At 36.8% G+C, this 25,552-nt stretch overlaps 1 protein-coding gene and 1 long non-coding RNA gene across 2 annotated transcripts; both read right to left on the reverse strand.

Annotated features, from left to right (window-relative positions):
* Positions 1-12,103: 12,103 nt before the first annotated feature.
* On the reverse strand, positions 12,104-13,101 carry LOC148123439 (vomeronasal type-1 receptor 2-like). Its single transcript, XM_087909104.1, has one exon. It carries the CDS (start codon positions 13,099-13,101, stop codon positions 12,169-12,171), a length of 933 nt encoding a protein of 310 aa, XP_087765230.1. The 3' UTR covers positions 12,104-12,168.
* A 296-nt stretch (positions 13,102-13,397) lies between these two features.
* On the reverse strand, positions 13,398-22,005 carry LOC148123440 (uncharacterized). Its single transcript, XR_015738591.1, has 4 exons — positions 21,799-22,005; positions 17,810-18,037; positions 16,916-17,101; positions 13,398-13,789 (listed from the first exon to the last, which is right to left on the reverse strand). It is a non-coding gene; the product is annotated as an uncharacterized LOC148123440 (long non-coding RNA).
* Positions 22,006-25,552: the final 3,547 nt, after the last annotated feature.

Genomic DNA, 25,552 nt, shown 5'->3' on the forward strand with positions numbered 1-25,552 from the left:
AGAATCCACTTATGAGTGAGTACATACCATATTGATCTTTTTGGATCTAGGTTATCTCATTCAGTAAAGTCCTATCTATTTCCATCCATTTGCATGCAAAATTAAAGATGTCATTGTTTCTTACTGCTGAATAGAACTCTAATGTGTATGTATGTATTCCACACTTTCATTATCCATTCTTCTATTGAGGGGCACCTAGGTTGTTTACAGGTTCTGGTTATTACAAATAGTGCTGCTATAAACATAGTTGAACAAATGCTATGGGAGTATGATTGGGCATCTCTTGGGTTTATTCCCAAGAATGGAATTGCTGGATCCTGAGGTAGGTTGACTCTCAGGTTCCTGAGAAACTGCCATACTGATTTCCAAAGTGGGTTCACAAGTTTGTATTCCCCCCAACAATGGATGAGTGTTCCTCTTACTCCACATCCTCTCCAGCATAGGTTATCATTGGTGTTTTTGATTTAGACATTCTGGCAGGTTTAAGATGGTATCTCTACATTCTTTTGATTTACGTTTCCCTGATTGCTAAGGAGGTTGAACATGACTTTAAGTGTCTTTTGGCCATTTGAAATTCTTCTGTTGAGAATTCTCTGTTCAGTTCAGTACCCTATATTTAATTGTGTTAATTAGAGTTTTAATGTCTAGTTTCTTGAGTTCTTTATATATTTTGGTGATCAGACCTTTGTCTGATGCAGGGTTGGTGAAGATCTCCCATTCAGTAGGATGCCTTTTGTCTTTATGACAGTGGCCTTTGCTTTACAGAAACCTTTAGTTTCAGCAGGTCCCATTTATTCATTGTTACTCTTACTGTCTGTGCTACTAGGGTTCTACTCAGGAAGTGGTCTCATGTACCCACGTGTTTTAGACTACTTCCCACTTTCTCTTCTATCAGGTTCAGTGTGGTCAGATTTATACTGAGGTCTTAAACCCATTTGGACTTGAGTTTTGGGCTTGGTGATAGATATGTATCTCTTTTCATTCTCTACAGGTTGACATCCAGTCATGCCAGCACCATTTGTTAAAGATGTTTTCTTTTTTTCATTGTGTAATTTTAGCTCCTTTGTCGAAAATCATGTGTTCATAGGTTTGTGGATTAATATCCGAGTCTTTAATTTGATTCCATTGGACAGCATCTCTGTTTTTATGCCAATACCAGGCTGTTTTCATTACTGTAGCTGTGTAATAGAGCTTGAAGTCAGAGATGGTAATGCCTCTGGAAGTACTTTTATTGTATAGGATTGTTTGGGCTATGCTGGGTTTTTTATTTTTCCATAAAGTTGATTATTGGTCTCTCTAGGTCTGTGAATAATTTTGTTGGGATTTTGATGGGGATTGCATTGAATCTATAGATTGCTTTTGGTAGAATTGCCATTTTTCCTATGTTGACCCTACCAATCCACAAGCATGGGAGATCCTTCCACTTTCTGGTATCCTCTTCAATTTCTTTCTTCAAAGCCTTAAAGTTCTTGTCAAATAGATCTTTCACTTCCTTGGTTAGAGTTACCCCAAGATACTTTATGCTATTTGTGGCTATCGTGAAAGGTGATGTTTCTCTGATTCCCCTCTCTTCTTCTATGTTCTTTGTGTATAGGAGGGCAACTGATTTTTTTGGAGTTGATCTTGTATCCTTCCATAGTACTAAAGGTGTTGATAAGCTGTTGGAGTTCTCTGGTAGAGTCTTTGGGGTCACTTATGCACACTATCATATCATCTGCAAATAACGAAAATTTGACTTCTTCCTTTCCAATTCGAATCACTTTGATCTCTTTATGCTGTCTTATTGCTATTGCTACAACTTCAAGCACTCTACTGAAGAGATATGGAGAGAGTGGACAGTCTTGTCTTGTTCCTGATTTTAGTGGAATGGCTTTCAGTTTCTCTCCATTTAATTTGATGTTAGCTGTTTGCTTGTTGTATATTGCTTTTATTATATTTAGGTATGAAGCTTGTATCCCTAGTCTCTCCAAGACCTTTATCATAAAGGGGTACTGAATTTTCTCAAATGCTTTTACAGCATCTAATGAAATGATCATATGGTTTTTGTCTTTCAGTTTATTTATATGATGGATTACATAGACAGATTTTCACATGTTTAACCAGCCCTGAATCTCTTGGATGAAGGCTTCTTGGTCAAAATGGATAATTTTTTTGATGTGTTCTTGGATTTGGTTTGCCAGTATTTTATTGAAAATTTTTGTGTTGATGTTCATGAGTGAGATTGGTCTGTAATTCTCTTTCTTGGTTGAGTCTTTGTGTGGTTTTTGTATCAGGGTAACTATAGCTTCATAAAAGGAGTTTGGTAATGACCCTTTTGTTTATATTTTATGAAACACATTTAGAAGTATAGGTATTAACTCCTTTTGGACGTTCTGGTAGAATTCTGCATTAAAACCATGTGGTACTGGGCTTTCTTTGGTTGGGAGGTTTTTGTTGACAGCTTCTAATTCTTCACGACTTACAGGTCTATTTAAATTGTTCACCTTGTCTTGATTTAATTTTGGTATATAGTACCTATCTAACAAAAGAATTGTCCATTTCCTTCACATTTTACAATTTTGTGGCTTATAAGCTTTTGTAGTAAGATCTGATGATTTTCTGATTTTCCTCTGTGTCTGTGGTTATGTCCCTCTTTTCATTTCTGATTTTGTGAATTTGTGTGTTCTCTCTCTGCTGTTTGATTAGTTTGAATCGGGGTTTGTCAATTGTGTTGATTTTCTCCAATAACCAGCTTTTTGTTTCATTAATTCTTTGGATTGTTTTCTGTGTTTCTATTTTGTTGATTTCAGCCCTCAGTTTGATTATTTCCAGTATTCTACTCCTCCTGGGTGAGTCTGCTTCTTTTTTTTCTAGAGCTTTTAGGCGTGCTGTTAAGTCTCTAATGTGAAATTTCTCTGTTTCCTTTATGTGAGCATTTAGTGCTATGAATTTTCCTCTTATCACTGCTTTCATAGTGTCCCACAGGTTTGGGTATGTTGTGTCTTTATTTTTGTTGAAATCAAGGAAGACTTTAATTTCTTTCTTATTTCTTTCTTGACCCAGGAATGGTTCAGTAGTTGACTGTTCAGTTTCCATGAGTTTATAGGCTTTCTGTGGTAGAATTGTTGTTTTGAATTCTAACTTTATTCCATGGTGATCTCGTAGTACACAGGTTTTTTTGTATCTGTAGATGTTTGCTTTGTTACTGAATATGTGATCAATTTTTGGGAAGGTTCCTTGAGATGCTGAGTAGAAGGCATATTCTTTTCTGTTTGAGTGGAAAGTTTTATATATGTCTGTTAAGTCCATTTGGTTCATTACATCTGTTAGTTCTCTATTACTCTGTAAAGTTTCTGTCTGGTTGACCTGTTCATTGGTGAGAGAGGTGTGTCAAAATCTCCTGCTATTAGAGTGTGGGGATTGATGTATGCTTTGAGTTCTAGTAATGTTTCTTTTACATATGTGGGTGCTTCTATGTTAGTGGCATAGATATTCAGGATTGAGACTTCCTCCTAATGAATTGTTCCTGTTATCAGTATCAAGTGTCCTTCTCCATCTCTTCTGATTGATTTTAGTTTGAAATCAATTTTCTTAGATATTAGTATAGCCATACCCACTTGTTTCTTTGGTTCATTTGATGGAAAACCTTTTACAAACCCTTTACTCTGAGTAGGTGTCTGTCTTTGTCATTGAGGTGTGTTTCTTGTAAACAGCAGAATGTTGGATTCTGCTTTCTTATCCATTCTTTTAACATGTGCCTTTTTATAGGTGAATTGAGTCCATTGATATTAAGTGATATTAATGACCAGTGGTTGTTAACTCCAGTTATCATTTTTTTTTGGTGGTAGTGTTTGTGTGCCCCTCTTCTTTGAGTTGTGCTGGTAGAGGGTTGTCAGATGCCTGTGTTATTATGGGTGTTGTTGGCTTCTTTGGTTTGTGGTTTTCCTTCTAGCATTATCTGTAAGGCTGGGTTTGTGGCTACATATTGTTTAAATCTGTTTTTGTTTTGGAATATCTTGTTATCTTCATTCATGGTGAATGCAAGCTTTGCTGGGTATAGTATTCAGGGCTACATCCATGGTCTCTTGGTGTCTATAGCACATCTATCCAAGACCTTCTGGCTTTCATGGTTTCCATTGAAAAGTCAGGTGTAATTCTGAAAGGTTTACCTTTATATGTCACTTGATCTTTTTCCTTTGCAGCTCTTAATATTCTTTATTTATTCTGTATGTTTTGTATTTTGATTATTATATAATGAGGGGATGTTTGGGGATGTGTTTTTTTTTTAATCCAGTCTGTTTGGTGCGCTCTATGCTTCTTTTACCTTCAAAGGAATATCCTTCTTTAGGTTTGGAAAGTTTTCTTCTTTAATTTTGTTGAATATATTTTCTGGGCCTTTGAGCTATAATTCTTCCCCTTCTTTTATGCCTATTATTCTTTGGTTTGGTCTTTTCATGGTGTCCCAAATTTCCTGGATGCTTTGTGTTAAGATTTTTTTTTGTTTTTGTTATTTTCTTTAATCTCAATGAGTTTATTTCCTCTACAGTATCTTCAGCATCTGAGATTCTTTCTTCTATCTCTTGTATTCTGTTCATTTTACTTGTCTCTGTAGTTCCTGTTCTTTTACCCAGATTTTTTATATCCAACTTTCCCTCAGTTTGTGTTTTCTTCATTACCTCCATTTCCTTTTTCAAGTCTTGAACTGTTTCCATTACCTGTTTGATTGCTTTTTCTTAGTTTTCTTGGGTATTTTTGAGAGATATATTCATTTCTTCTACCTTTTTGTTTGTCTTCTCCGTTTCTTTAAAGCAGTTTTTCACACCGTTTAAGGTCCTCTATTATTTCCATAATGATCCGCTTAAAGTCGGTTTCTTCTACTTCTTCTGGAATAGGGTGTTCAAGTTCTTGTTGCGTGATCCCTCAACTCTGGTGATATCATGTTACCTTTCAGGTTTTGGGAGGAATTTTTGCATTGGCACCTGCCCACCTTTTCCTTCAAATGCAGGCAGGAGAATCGTGGCATCTTGATCCAATCTTTGCTGTGACTGACTCTCTGGGTGGATCTCCTCCATGCAGGCGCAGGAACTGTTCCTGGTCCAAGGACCTCGCAGACAATATTGCAGTCTTGGGGAAGGCAGGGTCTCCAGATACTGGGACACCAGATAGACACAGAGACAGATGCAGGACATACAAATGTCCATATACAAAATTAATTTGTTTGATAAAAGAAAAATGCTTATAATCTTATATAAGGAGAGAGTTACAATGATAATATTCAGCTTGAAATATCGGTGGCTTGGGTACAAAAAGTAAAGGCATAGAATTCAGGGTCACAGTGTCAAAGCCACAAAATTTGCAGACTAATCACTCAACAGACTCTCTGGATCTGGGTAGCAGAGAGAGGATGCTTAATTCTCTGGGGCTGGTGAAAAGGGGAAACACACACACACACACACACACACACACACATTTAGGGTCTCTCAACCATCTCTCTATCTTTACTTTTTCTTTTACTGCTTGTTTATTCCAGCAAAATCTTTTAAGTACTTTACAAATGGCAATATGTTGAAACTCATGTTAACTTCTCAGAAGTGACACCCAAGGTGGCGACTGCTACACACACAATGTAGTAGTGGTTATACTCTATCTTTCAAGTGAATAATTGCAATGAATACAGGTGAAAGCAACGTGTTTCTCATTTCTGTACATGATTAAACATTTTATGTATTATGGGTAAAAAATGAATTATCCCCAAGAAGACACATATATTCATGCACAAGCAATTTGTTATAGATTAACTAAGTGTAAATAAGCAAGGTATTTTTCTCAGCCAATTCTTTCACTAGTAGGTTGCATTCTTTTATTGCAAAAAATGACTTGTCATTTTATTATTTATCTCAAAAAGTATTCTTATAAAGAAATAAAAAAATCTTAGCTTTCATTTCTAAGTTGTTTTAGAAATGAAAAACAATCAGTCATTTCTACTTTAAGTCCTCAGAGAGCATAAACATTCATCAACAGTTTTTTTGTTAAATTGTGTGAGGAAGCTGGGGGCAGAAATAAATACAAGGAATTAACCATCACCTTTGATCATCTACACATCACCAAGAAAGTGACATCAGCCAGCAATAGCCAGATTGCCATCGTTTTTGCTTCCTGAACTCAATGAGACCCTTGCTGAACTATTAAAAGTGCGCTTTCTAAATTTTAAATTGTTCCCCAAGATGTTGTACCTCAACTTCATCAAAAAACCCATCCTAACCTAACCTTGAGTCATTGTTAAAAACTTTGTTTAGCATAATAAAGATCATATACAACAAGCCAACATCCAATATCAAACAAGAAAAGAAGAAACTCAAGTGATCCCACTAAAGTCAGGAACAAGGCAAGGCTGTCCACTCTTTCCATATCTATTCAACATAGTTCTTTATGTTCTACGTAGAGCAATAATACAACAAAAGAAGATCAAATGAACACAAATTAGAAAGAAAGAAGTCACACTTTCACTATTTTTAGATCATATGATAGTATATATAAGTGACCCCAAAAATTCTTCCCGGAAATTCCAACAGCTGATAAACACCTTTGGTAATGTGGCTGATTACAAGATTAATTAAAATATCTGTAGCTCTCCTATATACAAATGATAAAAAAATTAATATAAATATCAACCTTTATATTAGCCAAAAATAACATAAAATATCTTGAGGTAAGTCCAACCAAAGAAACCAAAGACCTGTTTGATAAGAACAATTCTTTCAAGAAAGACTTTTAAGAAGCTATAAGAAAATGAAAAGATCTACAATGCTCTTCTATAAGTAGGATCAACATAGTAAAAATGTGAATCTTGCTAAAAAGCATTCTATATATTCAAAGCAATCCCCACCAAAATGTCAACCCAATTCTTCACAGACTTTGAAAGAACAATTCTCAACTTTATATGGAAAAACAACAAAAACTCCAAAAAACATTAGGTTCAGTTTGTCAGATTTATATTGAGATAGTTAATCCATTAGGACTTGAGTTTTATTCATGAGGATAGATATGGATATGTTTGCATTCTTCTACATGTTGACATCCAGTTATGCCAGTACCATTTGTTAAAGATGTTTTCTTTTTTCCATTGTATATTTTTAGTTTATTAGTCAAAACCAGGTATTCATAGGTGTGTGGATTGATATCAATGTATTCGATTCAATTCCATTAGTCAACCTGTCTGTTTTTATTTCAATAATAAGCTGTTTTCATAACTGTAGCTCTGTAATAAAGCTTGATAACAGATATGGTGATGCTTCCAAAAGCATCTTTATTGTACAGAATTGTTTTGGCTACCCTGGGTTTTTTATTTTTCCATATGAAGTTGAATATTGTTCTTTCAAGGCCTATGAAGAATTGTGTTAGGATTTTGGTGAGGATTGCATTGAATCTGTAGAATGCTTTTGGTGGGATTGCCATTTTTATAGTGGAAAGTAGCTTACAATGCATGGGCACAGCAGACCACTTTCTAAATATAACACCAGTAGCACAGCCGCTGAAGAAACAATAAATAAATGGGACCTTCTGAAACTGAGAAGCTTCTATAAAGTAGAGAATACAGTCAACAAAGGGGAGCACCCATTCATTTTTGGTGGGAATGCAAGCTTGTGCAACCACTTTGGAAATCAATGCGGCGGTTTCTCAGGAAACTGGGAGTCAACCTACCTCAGGACCCAGCAATTCCACTCTTGGGAATATACGCAAGAGATGCCCTATCATACTACAAAAGCATTTGTTAACACTGAGACTCACAACTAGACAATGCGCAGAAAGTAAAAGCCCCTTTTGTGCACTTAACCTTAAATGGGATGATTTTATATAACCTTTTTTTGGTCAAGGTTCAAGGATCTATTGGGAACAGAGGGCTAAAGATTGTAAGAGGCAGAGATGGTAGATAACTCCAAGGAAAGAGTATTTTACCTACACAACAGAGCAAAATCACATGTAACTCCACAACATATGTGACAGTTTGCCTAAGACTTGCACAAACTCAAGGAAGAAAATAATCCCAGCATAGAGAAAGAGACATGGGCATGAAGTTCTGTGCCTAAACCAGTCATTTTTAGTAACTGATAACTGCAGAGAGAAGGTGACTCATTTCTTTTCACTGGAGTGATACTTAATATATGCATCCCATTCTATTTGAGATCACATACCCACAAGTAGTTGTTCAACATGAACAGGTATGACTAATTTTAAAACAGAATTTTGTCTTTATGGGGGTAGTAGCTGATAATGTAGGAGTTGGAGGAGTGGAATGAACATGGTCAAAAGTATTGTAGATTTTTCAAGAATAACTGAAAACATTTTTCAACTTTTTAAATTGAAAGCATTTTTCATAGGATTCATTCTGATCACACATTTCCCTCACACATGTCCTTCCAGATCTTCCTCTCCTCTCCACTCATCAACTCCATGCCTTCTTTCTCATGCTACTTAAAAAACAAGCAGGCAATAAATAAATAAATATCACTATATTTTTTTTGGAAAAAGAAAGGAAAATCTTAAGAAACACAGACACAGCAAAAACACAAAATCAGAAACTATAATAACCAAGCAAAAGATCAATAAAATAAAACACATGCCCAGACAAACATTATGATACAAGAAATCTCCCAGAATACCGTTAGAGTTGGTCATGTACTGCTGTGTGTGGGGCCTGCTGTTAAATGTGGTTTGTACAGCTAGTGAGACTCCACTATAGAAAACTAGTGTTTTCTTTGTGAGGGGTTATCAATTGGAGATAGCTATTGGGTTACAGAAGGAGTTGGATGTCTTATCCACTCAGCACTGGGATTCTGTCTAATTTAGATCTGTGTAATCCCTGCACATGGTGCAATAATTTTTGTGAATTTGTATGTCCATTGTTTCTGTTGAGTCTAGAAGACCTTGTGTTTGTGATGTCCTCCAACCTCATTGACTTTTTTTTTTACACTTCCTCTCCTGCAAAGTTTCCTCATCCCTGAGGAAGGAATTTCATGGAGACATCTTGTATAGGACTGAGTATTCCAAGATTTCTCATCTCACTCCCTGCATAATATCTTTTTGTGGTTCTCTATATTTGTTCCCATTGTCTAGTGTGAGTCTCAGTGTTAACTATCATCTTCTGCTATCATTGTTATCATTCCCTGTTAATATTTGAGACATAGACAGAACTATGGCATAGGCAGACACAAGTATAATAATAAAATCCAATGAAATTATCTCTCAGAATAAATTTAATACAAAAGTACTTTTGTCATTTTTCATCCTTTTTATCTTTCAAAGTGGAGTTTTAGTTCTGATTCATGATGAAATCATGTAATGAGATTACTTACCTCACACATATCTCTTATTTCAGGTAATTTCTCAGGAAAATTAAGCCAACATTCAATAATCATGCATTTACTCAATCTTATTTGATTTTATCTTCTCTGAATTAAAATAAACTTGGAATACATTTTATGTCATTTATGTTAGTTATTATAGTATTGATGGTATAAAATATTCATTCCTGTTGATCTTTTGATTTTCTAAAGAAAGGCTAAAGTAGCTATCTAGATAGTATTTATGTGTTATCAATATATTCTTGAGGTCTGGGTATAGTATTAATTTATATTTACTACTGTACTTGATAAAGACCAAAGCCACTCATATCATGTGGCTTTCTGCAAGTACAATTTGAGGGTATCTTACTTTATCTTTTGTGTCTGCAGGTATTGAACTACATTAATGTGGCAAAACCTATACTCCCAAAACATATATACATATAATTTAAATAAAAAATTTTAAAAAATAAAAAAAGCATTTGTTCAACTATGTTCATAGCAGCACTATTTGTAATAGCCAGAACCTGGAAACAACCTAGATGCCCCTCAATGGAAGAATGAATAAAGAAGATCTGGCACGTATACACTTTAGAGTTTTACTTAGTGGTAAAAAAAACAATGACATCTTGAATTTTGCATGCAATGGATGAAAATAAAAAACACTTTACTGAGTGAGATTATCCAGACCCAAAAAGATGAATATGGTATGCACTCACTCATAAGTGGATTCTAGCAATAAATAATGGACATTGAGCCTATAATTCATGATCCGAGAGAAGCTAAATAAGAAGGTATCCGAGAGAAGCTAAATAATAAGGTGAACCCAAAGAAAAACATAAAGTTAGCCTCCTGGATATTGGAAGTAGACAAGATTGCCAGACCAAAGTTGGAGCACGGTGGTTGGGGTGTGGTGGTGGTAAGGGTAGATGGGGAGAGAGAAGGGAGAAGGGGAAGATTGGGGAGAGCTTGCCGGAATGGGATGGTTGAGATGGAGGAAGGGTGGATATGGGAACAGGGAAGTAGATATCTTAATTAAGGGAACCATTTTAGGGTTTACAAGAGACTTGACCCTAGAGGGATTCCCAGGTGTCCAAAGATGTCCCCAGCTTGTTCCTTTGGCAGCAGAGGAGAGGGTGCCTGAACTGCCCTTATCCCATAGCCAAACGGAGGAATATCCTGCATATCGCCATAGAACCTTCATCTTGCGATGGATGGAGATAGAGACAGAGACCTACACTGCAGCATGGGACTGAGCTCCCAAGGCCCAGACGAAGAGCAGAAGGAGAGAGAACAAGAACAAGGAAGTCAGGACCACGAGGGGTGCATCTACCCACTGAAACGGTGGGACTGATCTAATGAGAGCTCACCAAGGCCAGCTGGACTGGGACTGAAGAATCATATGATCAAACCGGACTCTCTGAATGAGGCTGACAATGAAGGCTGACTGAGAAGCCAAGAACAATGGCACTGGATTTTGATTCTACTGCAAGGACTGGCTTTGTGGGAGCCTAGTCTGTTTGGATGCACACCTTCCTAGACCTGGATGGAGGGGGAGGACCCTGGACTTCCCACAGGGCAGGGAACCCTGACTGTTCTTAGGTCTGGAGAGAGAGAGGGAGGGGGTGTGGGAGCAGTGGGAGGGAAATGGGAAAAGAGGTGGAGGTGGAAATTTTAAATAAATAAATAAATAAATAAGAAAAATGAGGTACAGAACTAAACAGAGAATTTCTAACAGAAGACTCACAAATGGCCAAAAGAATCTTAAAGAATTGTTGAATATCCTTAACCATCAAAGAAATGCAAATCAAAATTACTCTGACATTCCATTTTACACCTGTCAGAATGACTAAGATCAAAACATCAATGATAGCTTATGCTGAAGAGCATGCAGGGTAAGGGCGACATTTCTATTACTAGTGAGAATGCAGACATGAACAACCACTCTGGAAATCAGTATGTTGGTTTCTCAGAAAACTGGGAATCAATCTACCTCAAGATCCAGAAATGCCATTCTTAGTCGTATACCCATTGGATGCTAAGTCATACTCCGAGGATATTTGTTCAACTATGTTTATAACAGCATTATTGGTAATAGTCATAACCTAGAAACAACCTATATGCTCTTCAATCAATACTGAAGAGTACAATGAGACAGCATTTGGAGACATGTTTGTAGAATATTGGGGTTAATCTCCATAGGCTTTGGTTGTCATAGCCTGTCATACAGAATACCGGAGTAGAAGCAACTGAATAGGAGGTGACAATGGTACATGATAAGTTTGGGATGGCTAAGGATGTCTCTGGCTTCCAGTGACAACTGAGGAAACAAAGGACAGAGTAAATAGGCATCACTTAATTTTTCTTCACAAAGAGGAACCTGAAAGTGGAGTCAAAAGCCCAGACCATAAGGTCAGATGAAAAACAGCAGTGAAGTCAAAACACAAATAAATACTGTGTCGTTGGTCACACAAACCTCTTATTCTCAGTATGACAGAGATCTTAGATTTTTCTTTGCCAATCTGTTCATTCATTAAGTTGCAGCAGTGGGACAAGAGTCCAGGCTATTCCTGCTGAAAAATCCATATCTCAAGAGCTGATTGGATATCTGTAAGATTAAGATACTCTTCAGTACATGGTGATCCCTAATTTCATAGCTTTTGTAATGAAAATAAAAGGGTATCTTAATCTCATGGACCTGTTTAGACAGCTTTACAATAGTTGTAACAACTGTCGATGTCAACTGTCACTGACTTGCTTAATAAGACCTAGTCATGGGTGAGTCTAAATCTAATAGTGGATAAGAGAATATTTGAGTTGATCATAACACACAAGTCACCATGTTAAATTACCTTCTACTACAGCAGTGAAAAAGATTCTTGGGAGCAGACTTGTTTTTAGGGACAAGGATGAAGGGGCAAAACGTGGGGAAACACGTGTCTAGAAATGTAAATATGTTGATTATCCACAGCCTTGGGTTGTCAACTATCACAGTATAGATAACTAATATGAAGGATATTGAATAGGAGAGGACAAAGGTGCACACAAGGGTTAAAATGGTTTTTGTGGCTCTGCCTTCAGGGGAAACTCTGAGGGAATGCTTGGCACTATGGATGTGCTGTAGCTGACTCTTGTGCCTTTGGAGGGTTCTCACCATGAAGACACTGGCCCAGACCATGAGACCCAAACATAGACCATCATTGAAACAATGCAAGGACAGAGATAGTACAGTTACAGTATTGCCAGTAACAAATGCTGAGCAGTACCCCAACTTGATTTTCTTGGTGAAGTTTTTGTTAGTACCAGATCCAATCACATCTATAGCTGTTTTAGTGTTTAGAAGCAGATGAACAAGCCAGCTGAGTGAGCAGGATTGAACCATGTACTTGGAGATTGAGTGTTTCAGCTTCATCCACCTGGAGTTGCTGGGGCTGATTGTGATTGCTTGGAAACAGCTCAAGAGGCAGGTGCAGTGCAGGGAAATGCCCCGGGACACCCGATTACTGTAGAGAGTAAGTTTACATAACAGGTCATCCAGGAGAAATTGCAAGCCCAGCTGTACCATTATGTGAGGAATTACTCTTGAGATGATAACCAAGGAATTGGCTAAAGTCAGATGCCTTAAAATCTGGTCTTTCGGCATCAGACTCTTTCCATAAGAAAGAAGCATCGACCAATTACCTAAAATCCCCACAGCTGTCTGAGAAAAGAACAAAATCCCCATTGGCAAATTCCCTGGAATCATATTCTCTTCACCCAACACAAACAAATTTAACTTCATCAATACATTCAGAAAGAGGACATTTATATATGTATTACATTTAAACGTTTAAATTGTATCACTTTCTCATTCTCACACATTGATACATATTTATAATGTGATCAGTCACACTTTTGATGGAATAATAGCAAAATTTAAGACAGATGCCATTAAGGTACCTCAGGTTTTCCGATTTCTCCATAAATAAAACTGTATCACATATGTATATTTCATTATAGTGTATTTACATATCTCATCATTGAAGATTATTATCTGAAGAGATAGTGTACATTTATTACAATATCAATAAGATTGTCTTAGCCTAGATGCTGATCATTAGATCAATGGATATTAAAAATGTGGTCCATCAGGCCTGGAGAGAAGGCTCGGCTGTTAAGAGCATTTGCTGCTCCTGCAGAGGACTCCAGCTTGGTCCCCAGAAACCACATGATGCTTTATAGCTTCCTGGAACTCCAATTCCAGGGAATCTGGTGTCCCCCTCTGAGAAGTCTTGTCCCTGTCTAGCTTTTATTACATCTCCTCATTATAATGCCATGAATACATGCAAATGAAGACGATTTTGGTATAGGCAGATGTTCCTGTTGCTGGTTTCAGAAGACATTCCTAGTGATGATTCTTCTTTCTTCTTGTCACGACAGAAGTTTATTCTAAACCACACACTTCCTTAATAGATCTCTGTGGTAAAGAGCTGTTATGGGGTGACAAGAGGGCAATCAAATACATTGTTTAGAACAAGAGACTTAACACAGTACAATAGCATGAAATTAGACAATGAGAAGGGAAAAAGACAAAATATATTGCTCCACAAGGCAACTACTATAAGGCTATTGAATAATGTGGGAAAATCCAATAAGGTAACAGACACCATATTCAAACAAAATAAATCTAATGAGTCAGATTTTGTGATAAATACCATATCTGTGTTTAGTCATTTCACCTGACTATAAAAAACAATTCATTCAAAAGAATGGGAAATGGAATACATAAAGAGAAAATGAAAACTCTAAAACAAAAAGTTCATCAGTAGACAGATGGCTTTGTACAAAATGTCTTCAACAACATGGAGGAAATTTGATAAAAGACCCAGCCCAGAAATTGAATGCAAGTTGTCTACCTGACATACTTCCAAAGAGACTTCTTCATAAATTTATTTTGCAAAACCAGAAAAGTGTCTTTCAGCTTGGGCATCGAGGTAGTTGGAAAAGCTGTGTCTGCAACTATAGTGGATTCAGATACAGAGGGAAGTACTCAGAAGCAACAGTTCCCAGAATGCTTTCCTGCCCTTTTCCACTTGCAGTGCTCATTGCTTGAATATGGTCCAGCCCAGGATGCTCTTTTTGGTCACTGGACTCTCTATCACCATTTTATATGAACCTTGAATTTATGTCCTACAAGTCCCCTGAGTTTCAGATGACACCAGGTACACACCAGTCAAAAGTTAGCTTTGCCTTTTATCAGTTTCCTATCAAGTCTAGTTTACACAGTTCTCACTATGAGGACAATAGAAACAGTGTTTTCTCTGGATCCCTTAAACTGATGTCAAGGGTATTTCTTGTCTCAAAGTTTTTTAAAACTAACTGGAAGAATTCCCTGTTACTGTGTTACTTTACACAGGATTTCTGTTTCAGTCTGCAGTGTGTGTGAGGCATGCTGTTCAATATGCACACTGTACATCCAGTCACACAAAGTCTTTTGTTTTAGTGCAATTTCTTTACTCATGAAAGGATATCCCTTAGGGTTACCTAAAGGACTTTAGTCAGGTAGTATTGACATACACTCCTGGGATTTTAAGTTTAGTAACTTTGGGGGTGGGAGACAGGGTCAGTAGTTAAGAGCACTTGCTGATCTTAAAGTGTAGCACCTGCACTGTGAGACTCACAACTACCAGGAACTCAAGATACTAGAAAATTCAAGTTGCTATGGTCTCTGCTGGCTCCCCCACACACTTGTGCACATTTCTCTCCTTGTATACATTTAATGAGATTTAATATAAATAAATTTTAAAAGAAGTGTTCATACCCTTTAACCAAAGAAGAGAAGAAAAAGGACACAATTCAATATGGATGATATGGGGGCAGGGTAGATGGCACAATGAATAAAAGTGTTTATCGCATTTTACTCCTGGAGGAGTAAAATCTATCTACCTATCCATCCATCCTATCTATCTACTATCTATCTATCTATCTATCTATCTATCTATCTATCTATCTATCATCTATCTATCTATCTTTTCACCAAGAATCTACATATTTATTTATAAAAGATGTAGAATGCAAGCATTATGTATATATCTATCAATTTCTCTACCTATCATCTATCTATCTTCCTATCTATATATCATTTATCCATCTATATCTATCTTACATCTATATATCTATCATGTATATATGTATCACTCTCTATCAAGTATCTACCCATCATCCATCCACCCATCCACCCATCCATTCATCCTCTATCCATTTATCTATCTATCCATTTATCTATGTATGTGTATATCTTTCAATCTATCTGGACGTTTTACTATCTGGAGGACCAGAGTTCAGATCACAGAGCTAGCATGACATTGCTAGATTGTTGCCCACCGGCTTAAGAAAAAAAACACAAACTCTTGATTCAGACAGAGATCTTGTTTAAGAAATAAGGCAGAGAGGGATACAGAAGAACATCCAACTACTCCTCTGGCCAGCATGCATACATATGAACATATACCACAAAAATACATTATATTCTCTATTTTATATATGTACATGTCTTTCTGTCTGTCTATCTATCTATAGTGTATGTGTATCTTTGTTTCTATTTATGTATCTGTGTATCTATTTATATATCTATCTATACATCATACCTATCTATACATCATATCTATCTATCTATCTATACATCATATCTATCTATCTATCTATCTATCTATCTATCTATCTATCTATCTATCTCTCTATCTCTCTATCTCTCTATCTCTCTATCTCTCTATCTCTCTATCTCTCTATCTCTCTATCTCTCTATCTCTCTATCTCTCTATCTCTCTATCTCTCTATCTCTCTATCTCTCTATCTCTCTATCTATCTATACATCATATCTATCTATCTATCTATCTATCTATCTATCTATCTATTTATCTACCTACCTATCCATCCATCATCTCTATCTATCTATCCATCTATCCATCTATCCATCTATCCATCATCTATCCATCTATCTATCTATCTATCTATCTATCTATCTATCTATCTATCTATCTATCTTTTCACCAAGAATCTACATATTTATTTATAAAAGTTTTAGAATGCAAGCATCATGTATATATCTATCAATTTCTTTACCTATCATCTATCTATCTTCCTATCTATATATCATCTATCTATATCTATCTATCTATCATACATTTATATATCTATCATGTATATATGTATCACTCTTTATCTATCAAGTATCTACCCATCATCCATCCACCCATCCACCCATCCATCCATCCTCTTTCCATTTATCTATCTATCCATTTAACTATGTATGTGTACATCTTTCTATCTATCTGGACGTTTTCATTTGCATGCTCATTTATATTTTATATAGAAACGAGTGGTGTTGCTATCATAAGATAGGAAGGGGCCCCTTGGAGACATCAGTTTGCACAGAGTGGGAAAGGCAGAGAACAGTCCCTCCTTTGCCAGCAGGAAATAGTTCCTATTTCATGTGAAAATATTTTCAGGATCTTTCTTAGCAATAATACTTAGAAATCGTGATTTTCCCTTATTCCCTTTTAACTATAGATACTCTGTTCACTTGTGACTTAGTAAAATGGGAAAAATGTACTTACAGTTTTCTCTGTGAAACCGCAGAAGAGTATTGTAGTGAGCAACTGAGTCTGTATTGATGAAATGAGACTCAGGTCCCTCACTTACAGGTTTATAATTCCTTGGTCTTCTTCCCCACAGGTCTAGATCCATAACAGCATCTGCTTGGGGGATTAAGAATCCCTTCTCAACAACCATGCTCCACTTAGCTGTAAATGAAAACAACCCAGATTAAGAAAAATTAAAGAATTAATTAACCACAGAAGCAATTAAAGATTTGGGAATAAGTTTTCTGCGAGTCCTTAGAGTACACAGGGCTTTACATGGAGAGTCACACAAGGCCCATGCTGGGGGACAGAATGGGTGGGGTGGGGCACAAGGCTGTTATATGGTTCTGTCTGGGTTCAGATAGACTTGGCAACTTTTCTTTAACACCTGTTATCTTGGGAGATTTCAAAAATTAGTAACTAGCATTCAAGGGCATTAAAATTGGAAATTACGTAGATCTTTTGTATCTCACTTTTTAAAGTATTTTTACTAAAAATAGATTACTCTCTCATACAATATATCCTGATTATAGTTCCCCTTCCTCTAAACCTCCCAGTTGCTCCATTTATAGATAAATTATCTGTCTTTCATTAGAAAAGAACAGGATTCTAAGACAAAAGAAAAATCAGAACATAATAAGATGAAATATAAAAAGATAAAATGAAAATCATCCTATCAAAGTTGGAAAGCCAAGCTACTAGATAACTAAAGGAGCTCCAAGAGAAGGTACAAGAATAAGATCCACACATTTACATATTCAGAAGTCCCAAAAAAGTACTACGATAACAGTTACAACATAAACATAGAGGATGTAGACCCAGGAGACACTGTGTTTGTTGTTTTAGTCTCTATGTTCCAATGTCTCTTACTTAGCTGATTCAGAGGGTCTTCTTCTCCTGGAGTCATCCATCATCTCTGGATCTTACAATGTTTCTGTCTCCTCTTCCACAGGGTTCCTTGAACTATGAACGGGGAGGATTTGATGGAGACCTCCATTTAGACTCTCTCTCAACATGATGTTTGGGTGTGAGTTTCTCCATCTTTTCCATCTACTAATGGATGAAGCCTCTGTGATGGTGACTGGATAAGACACTAATCTATGAGCATAACAGAATATTATGAATAATCATTTTATTGAGTTTTTAAGACCCATAGTGTTTGGTTATACCTTAGGACTCTGATCTATCAAGTCTTTGGTTCTTGGTTTCTCATGCAGGGTCCAGTATGGGTTCCTTCTGATGAAGTGGGCCTTTGGTCAAATCTGACATTGATTGGCTATTCCCAGAAGGTCTGCGCCACCTTTTCCCTAGCTTATTTTACAGGCATCATGGATTGCAAGTCAAAGATTTATTGGCTTATTTGGCATCTACAGTTCTGTTTTGGTTTCCTGCACAGTACCTCCCCACTTAAAGAGACTATAATGTAGGGCTGAAAACTCCATGTAGGCACCAGAATGCCTCTCCATGTTCAATGAGTTGTGTGGGTGTTATCCTTGGCAATGAGGCCCCACTGTCAGTGTTTGAAGAGCTCCAACTTTTTATCTTAACAACAGCTTGGGTTATTTGGGTATTTAGATGGAATCACTTTTGTCAACAACTCAGCTGAATTTATCTCAGTTTTGCCACTTGAAGCCTCCCTTGCTGCAAGAGATGGCCTGTTGAGACTCCTTATCATCTATTAATAGGCGTCCTTATTAGGATCACCTTCATAGATTTTAGAAAGTTTCACTGCACTAGGTTTCCACCACTCCCCAAATACTCCTCATTCCAGCAGTCTCTATCCACACTCTCTCCCTACATTTCATGCTGCCTCCAGTCTGGTACCTCTCACTCTTTTTCTACCCTTTCACAGTCTGCCTGAAAAATCTATTCTATTGCCAACTTGCAGAGAGATACATGTGCTCTCTTTCCCCCATTGAGAATCTCCTCTTTATCTAACTTCTAAGGTCTACAGATTGTAACTTGGCTATACTGGACTTAATGGCTAATATCCACTTATAAGTTAATGCACGCCATAATTGTTTTTCTGTGTCTCATTGCCTCATTCCAGATGACCTTTTTTTTCTAGTTCCATCCATTTGCTTGCAAATTTCATTAATGTTTATAAGTGTTGGGTAATACTCCATTGTATTGATGTGTCACATATTCTTTTTCTATTTTTCAGTTGAGGGACATCTATTTTTTTAATTTCTGTCTATTCTGAATAAAGTCAACAAACATAGTTGAGCAAGTGTCCTTGTGCTAGATGGAGTGTCCTTTTGGTATATACCCAAGTGTGAAATAACTGGTTCTTGACGTACATAAATTTTTATGTTTCTGAGGAAGTCTCCTATTCATTTCCACAGTGGATGTACATATTTTCACTTCCATCAAAAGTGGAGAAGTGTTTTCCTTATTCCACATCCTCTTCAGCATGAGCTTTCCCTTGTGCTATTGATCTTAGCTTTTTTTCATGCGTAGGATGAAATCTCAAGTTAGTTTTGATTTCCCCTTTTTTAATGCCTAAAGATGTTGAATGTTTCTTTAAGTGTTTATTAATCATTTGAATTTCTCTTATTGAGAATTTTCTGTTTAGACATGTACTCCATATTTTAATTGGGTATTTGTGTTTTGACATCTAGTTTTTTATGTTCTCTCTATATATTTTGATATTAGCCTTCTTTCATATGTGGAGTTGGTAAAAAAGAAAAAAACCTTTGCCCATTCTTCAGGCTGCTGCTTTGTCTGAATGATGGTGTCCTTTTCAGATTCATTAGGTCTTATTTATTAATTGTTGATTTTAGTGCCTGTGCTAACATTGCTGTGTTCAGAAATTCTTCCTTTGTACCACTTTTTTCTAGGCTATTCCTCACTTTCTTTTCTATCAGTTTCATTGTGTCTTGCTTTATCTTATGGTCTTTAATCCATTTAGAACTATTATAATGGGTGATAGATATGGATCTATTTTTATTCCTTTCTTCAGACATCCAGTTTGACCAGAACCACACATTGAAGGTATCATCTTTTTTCCAGTGTATATTTCTGGATTCTTTATAAAAATTCATGTTGAAAGATCCCCCGGAGGGTGTCTTTAACACCTGGAGACTCTTGCCCAAGAACTAAATCCGAGCCACTGGATGCAAGAGCAAGAGGCAACTTTATTGCTCACACAGGGCCTGTGGGTGCTGCAGTCGTAGGGAGGACTGAGCGCCCCAGGCTGGGTTTGGGGCAGATTATATAGGGTTGAGGTAGGCAGAAGCAGGCATACAGAAGCAGATGCATAGTTACAGGGGTCTCATTGGTCAATTTTAATGAGGCCATGAGGTCATGCCTGAGACAGGGTGGTAGCTCTCAGCTGGGTGCATAACAGCTATATTGACAGTTGGGGATTTTCCGTTTTCCCCTTAATCTTTCTCATGCAGGTGGCATAACTCCAGGTGCCTGACCACAGATATCCTGTTTGTGCATACTTGGCAATACCATCTGTGACCTTATTATGAGCCCTAGTTCTTAGTTAAAGCCTTGCTATAAAATGGCATTACATAAGTCAAGCCAGGCGGGGGTCTTTCAATGTGATCATACTGTGTAGACTTCTGTCTGGTTCTCTAATTCCATTGCGTTAATAATCAACATTTCTAAGGTTTTTTTTTTTGGTAATGCCATGCTTTCTTCCATAACTATAACATTGTATTGTGACTTGTAATTGAGAATGGTGGGACCTCTACCAGACATTTTATTGTTAAGGATTGTTTTAAGTATTTTGGATTTTTTGCTTTTCCTTGTGAAGTTGAGGGTTGTCCTTTTCAAGGACTGTAAAGATTTCTCTTGTCAAAGTCTATATGGGACTGAACTAGATCCTCTGCATATTTTTTACAATTAATTTTATTTTTTAAAAGAAAACAAACTATCTTCTTTCATTATACCAATCCAGTTACCATTCCTTCCATCCTCACATTCCCTCCACCCACCATTGACTCCACCCATATCCACTCCTCAGAGAAGAAGAGACACATTGTTTTGGGGTGGGTCTAATGCCCTCCCTACTATATCTATGCTGAGCAAGTGACCAATCCAAATTAATGGGTTCCCAAAAAGCTAGTACAAATAGTAGGGATATATCCTTGTCTCACTGTCAGTGGCCCCACAGTCTTCCCCAGCCAGACAACTGGCACCCACATTCTGAGGGCCTAGTTTGGTCCTGTGCTGGCCCATTTCCTGTTCAGATGGATTTGGTGAGCTCCCATTATCTCAGGCAAAGTGTTTCTGATGTGTACCCATCATGAACTTTTCCTCTTTGCTCATATTTTCATTCCTCCCACTCTTCAACTGGACTTTGGGAGCTTAGGCCAGTGCTCTGCTGTTGTCTCTCCTCTGATTCCATCAGTTGGTGAATGAAGGTTCTATGGTGACATTTAAGATAAACTTCAGTCTGACCACAGGGCAAGGCTGGTTTGGCCACCCTCTCATCTACGACTTAGGGTCTTAGCAGGGGTCATCCTTGTGGATTTCTGTGAATTTCTCTAGTGCCAAAATTCTTGCTAGCTTCTTAATGGCTATCTCAATCAAAAATCTCCTTCCTTGCTCAACAGTACCCCTCCTCCATCTCATCTGTCCAATTCCCTTAAGTTCTGCTTCTTCTCCCTTTCTCCCCTCCTCTATATCATGCCCTCCCTTCTCAACCACCTCATGCTCCCAACTTTATCAGGTGATCTTATCTATTTTCCCTTTCCAGGCGGTTCTATGTATGTTTCTCTTAGGGTTCACCTTGTTACTTAGCTTCTCTAGGATCATGGACTATATGCTCACTATCCTGTACTTTACAGCTAGTATCTGCTTATGAATGAGTACATATGATGTTCATCTTTCTGGTTCTGGGTTACCTCACTCAGGACAGTTTTAATAGTCGGAGTCTTCGACCCTTTTGCCTTCTCTTGAAACCTTTTCTTCCTACTTGGGTTGCCTCATCCAGCCTTCAAATGAAAGTTTGTGCCTCATCTTATTGTAAATTGTTATGCCATGTTCGGTTGATATCCCTGGGAGGCCTGCTCTTTTCTGAAAAAAAATGAATGAGGAGTGTATTTGGGGAAGAAAAGAGTTATGTGTGCAGGAACTTGGAGGAGCAGATGGATTGGGAACTGTCTTTGTGATGTAATGTATGAGATAATAATTATAATGATGATGATGATGATGACAATTCTTGTATTGGAATTTTGATGGGGAGTGCATTGAATCTGTAGTTTCTCATCAGTAGAATGGCCATTTTTTATGCTAATCCTACTGATATATCAGTTATTTGGATATTTTCAATTTCTGCTGTCTTCTTCAATTTCTTTCTTCAAAAACTTAAGTTTTTGTCATACAAGCCTTTCACTATCTTTGTTAGAGCTTCCCCCAGATAAATTATTTGAAGCTGTTGTGCAAGATGCTATTTCCATGATTTCTTTTGCAGTCCATTTGTCATTTTAATATAGTAGGGCTACTGATTTTTTTGTGAGTTAAATCTGTATCCAGTTACTTTGTTGAAAATGTTGATCATCTATATAAATTCTCTGGCATAATTTTCAGAGTCACTTTTTACATCATCTGCATATAAAGATACCTTGACTTCTTCATTTCCAATTTTATTCTCTTGATATCCTGCGGGCATCTTATTCCTCTAGCTAAGACTTCAAGTACTGTAATGAATAATATGGAGAGACTGGACAACCTTGTCTTGTTCCTGATTTTTGTAAAACCAGTTTGAGTTTCTGCTTATTTAAGTTAATGTTGGTTATGTTTAGACGAAAATATCTGTCCCACCTGGTCCTACAGCTGTTCAGTCCCAAAGAAACACATAGAGGCCCATATTAATTATAAACTGCTTAACTTATTAGCTCAGACTTATTATTAACTAGCTCTTAAAACTTTAATTAATCCATAATTCTTGTCTATGTTCGAGCTTATGGCGTGGAACCTTTTTGCAGTAAGGCATTCTCATCTTGCTTCCTTTGCATCTGGCTTGGGACTCACTCTTTGCCTTTTCTTTTCCGAGAATTCTCTTAGTCTGATTGCTTGCCCATACTTCCTACCAAGCTAGAACTTCAAGCACTATATTTAAGAGATTTGGAGAGAGTGGACAGTCTTGTCTTGTTCCTGATTTTAATGGGATTGCTTTAAGTTTCTCTCCGTTTAATTTGATGTTAGCTGTTGGCTTGCTGTATATTGAGTTTGTTATATTTAGGTATGACGTTGTATCACTAGTCTTTTCAAGACCTTTATCATAAAGGGGTGTTGAATTTTGTCAAATGCCTTTTCAGCATCTAGTGAAATGATCATATGGTTTTTATCCTTCAGTTTATTTATATGATGGATTACATTGATAGATTTTCATATGTTGAACCAGCCCTTCAGCTCTGGGATGAAGGCTTCTTTGTCATAATGGATATTTTTTTTGATGTGTTCTTGGATTAGGTTTGCTAGTATTTTATTGAGAATTTTTGCATCGATGTTCATGATTGAGATTGGTCTGTAATTGTCTTTCTTGGTTGAGTCTTTGTGTAGTTTTGGTATCAGGGTATCTGTAGCTTCATAAAAAGAGTTTGGCAATGACCCTTCTGTTTCTATTTTGTGAAACACATTAAGGAGTATAGGTATTAGCTCCTTTTGGACGTTTTGGTAGAATTCTGCATTGAAACCATCCGGTCTTAGGCTTATTTTGGTAGGGAGGTTTTTGTTGACAGCTTCTATTTTTTCTTTACTTACAGGTCTATTTAAATTGTTCACCTGGTCTTGATTTAATTTTGGTATGTGGTACTTATCTAAAAAATGTCTATTTCTTTCACATTTTTCAGTTTTGTGGCATACAAGCTTTTGTAGTAAGATCTGATGATTCTCTGAATTTCCTCTGTGTCTGTAGTTATGTCCCTCTTTTCATTTCTGATCTTGTTAATTTGTGTGTTCTCTCTCTGCAATTTGATTAGTTTGGATAGGAGTTTTTCACTCTTGTTAATTTTCTCCAATAACCAGCTTTTTGTTTCATTTATTCTTTGGATTGTTTTCTGTGTTTCTCTTTTGTTGATTTCAGCTCTCAGTTTGATTATTTTCAGTCTTCTACTCCTCCTGGGTGAGTCTGCTTCTTTTTTTCTAGAGCTTTCAGGTGTGTTGTTAAGTCTCTAATGTGAGATTTCTCTATTTTCTTTATGTGGGCACTTAGTGCTATGAACTTTCCTCTTATCACTGCTTTCATAGTGTCCCACAGGTTTGGGTATGTTGTGTTTTTATTTTCATTGCATTCAAGGAAGCCTTTAATTTTTTTCTTTATTTCTTACTTGACCCAGGGGTGGTTCAGTAGTTGACTGTTCAGTTTCCATGAGTTTGTAGGCTTTCTGGGTTTAGAATTGTTGTTGAATTCTAACTTTATTCCATGGTGATCCTATAGTGCACGGGTGGTTACTCCAACTTCTTTATATCTATGGATGTTTGCTTTGTGATATTGTTAATTGATAATTGAATATGTTATTGATAATTGAATATGTGATCAATTTTTGAGAAGGTTCCATGAGATGCTGAGAAAAATGTATATTCTTTTCTGTTTGCGTGGAATGTTCTTGAGATGTCTGTTAAGTCCATTTGGTTCATTACATCTGTTAGTTCTCTTATTTCTCTGTTAAGTTTCTGTCTGGTTGACCTGTTCATTGGTGAGAGAGGAATGTTGAAATCTCCTACTATTCGAATGTGGGATTTGATGTATGCTTTGAGTTCTAGTAATGTTTCTTTCACATATGTGGGTGCTTTTATATTAGTGGAATAGATATTCAGGATTGAGACATCCTCCTGATGAATTGTTCCTATTATGAGTTTAAAGTGTCCTTCTCCATCTTTTCTGATTGATTTTAGTTTGAAATCAATTTTGTTAGATATTAGTATAGCCACACCCGCTTGTTGTCCATTTGATGGGAAAACCTTTTACCAACCCTTTAATCTGAGGTAATGTCTATCTTTGAGTTTGAGGTGTGTTTCTTGTAAGCAGCAGAATGTTGAATCCTGTTTTCTTATCTTTTCTCCTAATCTGTGCTTTTTTATAGGTGAATTGAGTCCATTGATATTAAGTGACATTAATGATCAGTGGTTGTTAACTCCGTTTTATTTTTTTGTGGTAGTGTTTGTGTGTTTCCCTTCTTTGAGTTGTGCTGGTGGAGGGTTGTCAGATGCTTGTATTATTATGGGTGTTGTTGGCTTCCTTGGTGTGTGGTTTTCCTTCTAGTATTATCTGTAAGGCTGGGTTTGTGGCTACATATTGTTTAAATCTGTTTTTGTTTTGGAATATCTTGTTTTCTCCATCGATTGTGAATGCAAGCTTTGCTAGGTATAGTAGTCTGGGCTGCATCCATGGTCTCTTAGTTTCTGCAGCACATCTATCCAAGACCTTCTGGCTTTCATGGTTTTCATTGAGAAGTCACGTATAATTCTGTAAGGTCTCCCTTTATATGTTACTTGGCCTTTTTCCTTTGCAGCTCTTAATGTTCTTTCTTTATTCTATATGATTTGTGTTTTGATTATTATATGGAGAGGGGATTTTTTTTGATCCAGCCTATTTTGTGTTTTGTATGCTTCTTGTACCTTCATAGGAATACCCTTCTTCAGGTTGGGAAAGAA

Source organism: Myodes glareolus, chromosome 1, assembly GCF_982192425.1.
Source record: "Myodes glareolus chromosome 1, mMyoGla1.1, whole genome shotgun sequence".
In the NCBI taxonomy this organism is placed as follows: Eukaryota; Metazoa; Chordata; class Mammalia; order Rodentia; family Cricetidae; genus Myodes; species Myodes glareolus.

Bases quoted from the DNA above. Each gene is read 5' to 3' on its own strand.
- LOC148123439 (XM_087909104.1), bottom strand. From the start codon at position 13,101: ATGAAGTTAAATTTGTTTGTGTTGGGTGAAGAGAATATGATTCCAGGG.